Source organism: Capricornis sumatraensis, chromosome 9 (assembly GCF_032405125.1).
Source record: "Capricornis sumatraensis isolate serow.1 chromosome 9, serow.2, whole genome shotgun sequence".
NCBI classification, from domain to species: domain Eukaryota; kingdom Metazoa; phylum Chordata; class Mammalia; order Artiodactyla; family Bovidae; genus Capricornis; species Capricornis sumatraensis.
Window position 1 is genome coordinate 39,718,958 of NC_091077.1, and position 6,432 is coordinate 39,725,389.

Sequence of the window (6,432 nt, forward strand, 5' to 3'; positions counted from 1 at the left end):
TCAGTTGTGTCCAACTCTTTGCGACCCCATGGACTGTCCATGGAATTGTCCAGGCCAGAATACTGGAGTGGGTAGCCTTTCCCTTCTCCAGGGGATCTTCCAAACCCAGGGATCAAACCCAGGTCTCCCACATTGCAGGTGGATTCTTTATCAGCTTAGCCAAGAGTGAAGCCCGAGATATGAAGGCGATGGTTAATTAGAAGAAGAGGAGTGAATTCATGTCTTCTCCCTGTGAGGACAGTGCCATCTATATTGTACCATGGACTTTGGAAAACTTGCTGTCATTCCAATCAAGTCTTCTCTCACAGATTTGCTGAGAACCCTGCCCACTCTCCATAAGTAGACACAGTATACCTTTTTTCTAACTTCATTCCTTTGGAAAGTTCTGATACGAATCAACACTTACTCTCTTTTGCATAATAATAGACACTGAACTAGAAAGAGTCATAAGAAATATCCACTTCCAACTTCCAAACAAGGAACACAGTAAAGCTCTGGCCTATAAAGGATTATTTTCTAATGACTAGCTCCTCTCCTGACTCATTGGAAAAGACCTTGATGCTGGCAAAGATTGAGGGCAGGAGGAGAAGGGGATGACAGAGGATGAGATGGTTGGATGGCATCACCGACTCAATGGACATGGGTTTGGGTGGACTCTGGGAGTTGGTGATGGACAGGGAGGCCTGGCATGCTGTGGTTCATGGGGTTGCAAAGAGTCAGACACGACTGAGCGACTGAACTGAACTGAACTCCCCTCCAGGGATCAGATAGTCTCCAAGGTGTGAGAGCGATGACAGATGACTATATTATTCCTGCTTTTCTCTCCTACACTAAGTATCTGCCTCTCCCTAGTACCTTCCTCACAGCCCCCTTCACATCCTTGTTCCTTAGGGTATAAATTAGAGGATTGAGCATAGGGGTAACTATGGTATAAAAAAGGGCTACAAACTTTCCCTCACTCTCAGAATAACTGTGCATGGGTTGTAGGTACGTATAGATGGCTGAGCCATAAAAAAGGGAAACCACCAAGAGATGGGACCCACAAGTCCCAAAAGCCTTTCTTCTCCCAGCCACTGACCTGACTTTCAGCACTATCTGAACAATGTATACATAGGAGCCTAGAATTAGTACTGCAGGAACAACCAAGATTATGGCTCGAGCCACAAACATCTTGGTCTCTGTCCCTTCTGTGTCCTCACAAGCCAGCTTCAGGAGAACAGTCATCTCACAGAAGAAGTGATTCAGGAGATGGAGACCACAGAGAGGCATAGCCATCATGAGGCCTGTCTGAACCAGAGAGTTCATGCAGCCTCCTACCCAGGAGGCAATAGCCAGTGTCTGGCAGAGGTGGGGATGCATAATGGCTGTGTAGCGGAGTGGATGACAGACAGCAGCATAGCGGTCAAAGGCCATCACCACCAGGAGCACACATTCAGTGGAGCCTAGGGCAAGGGAGCTGAAGAGCTGGACCACACATCCTTCATAGCTGATGGTCCGGTCGAGTCCATGAAGGTTGATCAGAAGCTGGGGCACAGTGCTGGTGGTATAGCAGAGGTCCAGGAAGGAAAGGTGTCTAAGAAAGAAGTACATGGGCGTGTGCAACTGATGTTCCAGGAGGGAAAGAGTGATGATGGTGGTGTTGCCAAAGATAGTTAAGGAGTAGAAAACTGAAATAAAGACAAAAAGGATGGGCTCCAATTGAGACCAATCTGAGAAGCCCATTAAAATGAAGCCTTCTCTAAAACTTGTGTTGAAACTTCCCATGGCTTTTTGCCTGTTCAAATAGCAGAAGACAATGTAATGACTCTTATGAAGAAGGATTTTAAAATTATTTCACAATTTTCCCTAGATAATCCTAACTCATGCATTGTGTTATCTGTTTTGCTATTCAGCTCCATTCTGTCCAGTCTTCTCCTGCTTTGAGAGTGAAGATTACTAGATTAAGAATGATGTGACTTTCATTTGAACTCCAGTCCTGTTATGTGCTTGCTCTATGATTTCAGCCAGGCCACTAAATCCTTGGGACCTGATGTTTCCTTGTCTGAAAGCAGAGACAATCTGTCGAAAAGAATCAAGAAAAGTATAGATCCATCCTTTTGGGAAAAAAAAAATTAGCAACAAGTATGCTTCTTGTGATGAGTTATGATGCCTAGAATAATTTCCCCCTTCTCCAACTGATAAATATATCCATCAAATCCCCGTAACATAAATATAAATAAAATTTTAATTGATCAAAAAATGACAATGCATGTAAGGTACAGACTTCTCCCATCTTCCTATTTACTGTTGATCATATTTCCTTTTGGAAACTTCTTCTCCACTGGCTTCCATAAATACACATTCTCCTCCTTGTCAACTCAGTGTATTCTCCTTTTATGGTGCCTCTTCTTTCAATAAGGTCTTAAATATTATCATTCCCTGGAAACTTTACCTGGCTCTCTCCTCACCCTACACACTCTTTCTGGTGATCCCACTCATGGCTTCAGTTACCAATAATGACTTCCAAGTATTGGTTTGCAGCCAAGACTGCTCTTCAGAACTTCAAAATCAAGTATCTCTTCTTTTTGGACATTGCTATTAAGATAATCCATAGGCATCTCAAGTTTAGCATGTTCAAGTCTCATACCTTCCCTCCATATATGCTTCTGTTGCGTTCCCTTACTCGGTAAGTGATAGCCTCTTCCCGCTTAAAAAATGTTGTGGTTATCTCAGATCTCTCCTCACCCCATCCTAAAACTGATTGCTCAACATGTCCTATTGAATCTATAGCCTAAATATCTTTTACTTCTTTCTCCTTGTCATCTTGTTTTTTCAATGACTTGACTGATGGCTCAATATTTCTATAATGTTCCAAAATATCTTGTTTAGAGACTATTTATGAATCAACTCTGAACACTATTGTCAGAATGACTTTCTTAAATTGCAAATAAGATCATGTCTCTTCACTGCTCAGAATTCTTGAATCATGCTGCTCTTTAGTATCAGGGGACTATCCAAATGCCTTAAAATACTCTACATAATTCTTTCTGATCAACTATGTTTTTCAAAGGGTCACCGTAGTATAGTGCAATAGACTTGAAAGGCCATAGTCAGGTTCCTACAGATTAGCTCTATCACCAGCCCACTCTGCCTGTGCTACCTGTTCTGGAAATTTTACTTCTGTGAGTCTCAACCTACTTAGCTTTGAAATAGGGAAAATAACTTTATTTCATAGGATTTTTATTGGTATTAAATGGTATGATACATTCTGTGAGCTGCAAAGAATATTCCATACACATTTTTAACACTTGTTGTTCTCAACCACTAATTTTTAAGTTTTATGAAACTAGCTTTGCTTTTGTTCACCATTTTGCCTCCATCTCTCGGTGAAGTTCCTGGTGAATAAAAGATGTTTAATAGCTGTTGTTGAATGAATCAATGAATGTATTTCCAAAGTTTGCATCATACTTGGTGAACATAAATGTTCCAGAAATGTATATTTCCTGTGCAACACAAAAGAATTAACTCGTCTGCAATGTGGTGAAGGTTTAACAATTCCTGCTTTGTCATCATGTAGTGCAAAGGTTTTTAACCACTTCTGCAGTGTATTTTGTCAAGGATTTCTATGATGGCAGAGAGATAAATATATTTTCAATTGAGTAAATGTTTTAAAACACAAGTAATATGATGTATGATAAAACCATAATTCAAAGGGATCTCACAATGATGAAACAAGGGGCTCTAAACCAATAGATAAGATAATAAGATAATATTGAACTTAGCTTCAAAACCTTACACAAATGTTGAATAGGGGAGATTAAACGTGACAGCTGTTCACTAAAAAGATAGAAAACAAAGATGATGTAGGAATATCCTGACTGAAAACAATGCAAGCCAACAGAGCCCACTTGATTGCTGAATTTTACCAAATGTGAGCTCAGACTAGATAAAAATCCAGTCTAGACTTTGGCTTTTCTAGCTTGGAAGGAAACCTAAAAGTCATTTCCGCAAATGTCCTTGCACCATCTGATGCATGATTGCCATGGAATCTCAGACCCAGAACTTTTTAAATGAAGGTCCTGCCTCATTTCCTCACTTACGGTCTTTTGCTTTCTTATTCCCTGCTATCAGTTCCTTACTCCCATCTCCGTGCATCTCGGATTTCTTAATATGTCATGTCAACTATTTTCTTACTAATATTCTTAATTTATTATCTCTTTGACCCATGCACCCAATTTTGGAAGAATGCAATTCTCTATAGAATAAACTCAAGCTAATAAATTCTGCTAAAAAGAATAATTCAAATGCCCATCTCAATGCTACTAAAAATTTGCAGCCTTTCTAATGCACCATTAACATCCCCCTCTCTACTATCTCTTCCCCAACAGAAATGACATCTGATCAAGCTTCTCTAATTTAAAAAGCCTCTTTTCACCCTGTGTCCCCTTCTAGTTACTGCCCTCTTTTCTCCTCCTTCATAGATTAGTTTATTATAAGAGTTGTCTATGTACAATGTTTCAGCTACCTCCTTCCCATTTTTCCTTCAACCCACTGCAATAGGGGTTTTATCCTCACAAGTCTTTATGAGAAAATTCAGGGACATTGTCAGTTCTTACCTTTGTCTCAGCATTTTATGTGTTGACTACTGTCTCCTTCTATATGAAAATTCTACCCTTGCTTTCCTGGATGTCTTTCTATCTTCTCTGCCCATTCCTTAATCTCTTAGGTATAATCCTATTTTTCTGTGCATTTCTTGCATGTTGGCATTCCTCCTCAAGGTCCCACCCAAGATCTTCTTTTTTTACCACTTTGCAGAAGGTTTCTGGAAAATGCCATCCACTCCAGGCTTAAATCAATGGTAATAATACCCAAGTATATTTCTCCATCCCCTGATCTCTGTTCTGAACTTCAGTCCATCTTCTAGTCCATCTTCTTGCTGCGAATCTTCCCTTGGATGTCCCCTAAGCACTTAGAACTCAGCAATGTCTAATACTGAATTCATCATAAGAATAAAACTGGTTCTTATCTTGTGTGTCCCATCTCAGGAATGGGCACTACCAAGCTACAGAGCTTGCCAAACTAGAAAAGTAGTCATCAGTCTCTACACCCTCATGTTGGATTCAGATCACAGCTTAGATTTCACTTCTTCTAAGACAGCAGTTCTCAACCAGGCCAGTTTTACCCCTGAGGGGATATTTTTAGTTGATACAGTTGGCATCTAGTGGATTGAGACCAAAGATGCTGCTGAATGTCCTACGAGGCACACACACAGACACACACACACACGACCCTGTAAAGTGTTGTACCTTCTCATATATAATTTATCACATTCAGCTTCAGTTTCTGATTTAATCATTTCTCTATCCCACCACATTAGAGCTTACAGAGGTCAGAGCTCTATCTATCTCTTTCACAATTACAGTTTTAATACCTCGAGCAGTGATAAGCACATAAGTCTGCAATAATTAAATCCCTGATGCCTGCAGGCATTCACCTGTACCGTATTTAATAGGTATTTAAAAAGACTTGAAGTTGGATGGGAAACACATGTACACCCATGGTGGATTCAAGTCAATGTATGGCAAAAGCAATACAATATTGTAAAGTAAAGTAAAATAAATAAATAGAAAAAAAAAAAAAAAGACCTGAAGTCTTACTGCATTTCAGCCTCACTTAAAAAGTGAGATGCAATAGTTCTGTTCTCTTGGGATCTGTACATTTTATCTGAAATCTGATGAGATGAGAGAAAGAATCAATGTTTACATAGCCTCCAAATCAAAGTTTTTATATCCTTACTTCATCCTGTTAACTTGCCTCTGACCAGCCGTAGCCTTGGCACCTGCCTGACCTCTTGTGAGCGGCCTTCCTAAGGGGATATTTCCTGCTTCCTAACCCTTAGAGCCCTGCTGAGAATAAGCTGATTTCCCAGAACTACAGCGTATGTGTCTTCTCAAGTACCACATTAAATCTTTCACTAGGCTCATGCCAGTGAACCCTTTTATTCAGCACAGTTCGTCATACATTGGTCACATATTTACCACTCAGGAACCAGTTAAACATTCCCAGCCCTCACAGAGCTTCACTTCTCCACTCTCTCTGGTTTCAGTGGCTGGGATCTGTTTCATGCTCGTATCTGGTTGGTACTTATGAAATGAAAAACTATACTTACTCACAAACTCCTGGGAGTCTTTTCCATCTTTCAATAACAGTAACAAGTTATTCCTCACACTGACCTAAGGTTGGGCCCCTGGTAGATCCCACACATTACTCCTAGTCTTACATCTCAAAACCCAGGTGGGCTTGACCGTAATGCAAGCTCTGTTCTGTTCAAACTGACTCACGGATTGGGCATCACAGAGCCTTCGTGTGAAAAGTCCCAGTGTGCACAACTGAGGATAGGGAACGTCTCATTAGGGGAGCACACAGAGCAAACACAAACCTTCTTCCAACAGA

The 6,432-nt window shown here is 40.5% G+C and overlaps 1 protein-coding gene across 1 annotated transcript; it reads right to left on the minus strand.

The window, feature by feature from the left end:
• Positions 1–825: 825 nt before the first annotated feature.
• On the minus strand, positions 826–1,764 carry OR2Y1 (olfactory receptor family 2 subfamily Y member 1). Its single transcript, XM_068981259.1, has one exon. It carries the CDS (start codon positions 1,762–1,764, stop codon positions 826–828), a length of 939 nt encoding a protein of 312 aa, XP_068837360.1.
• Positions 1,765–6,432: the final 4,668 nt, after the last annotated feature.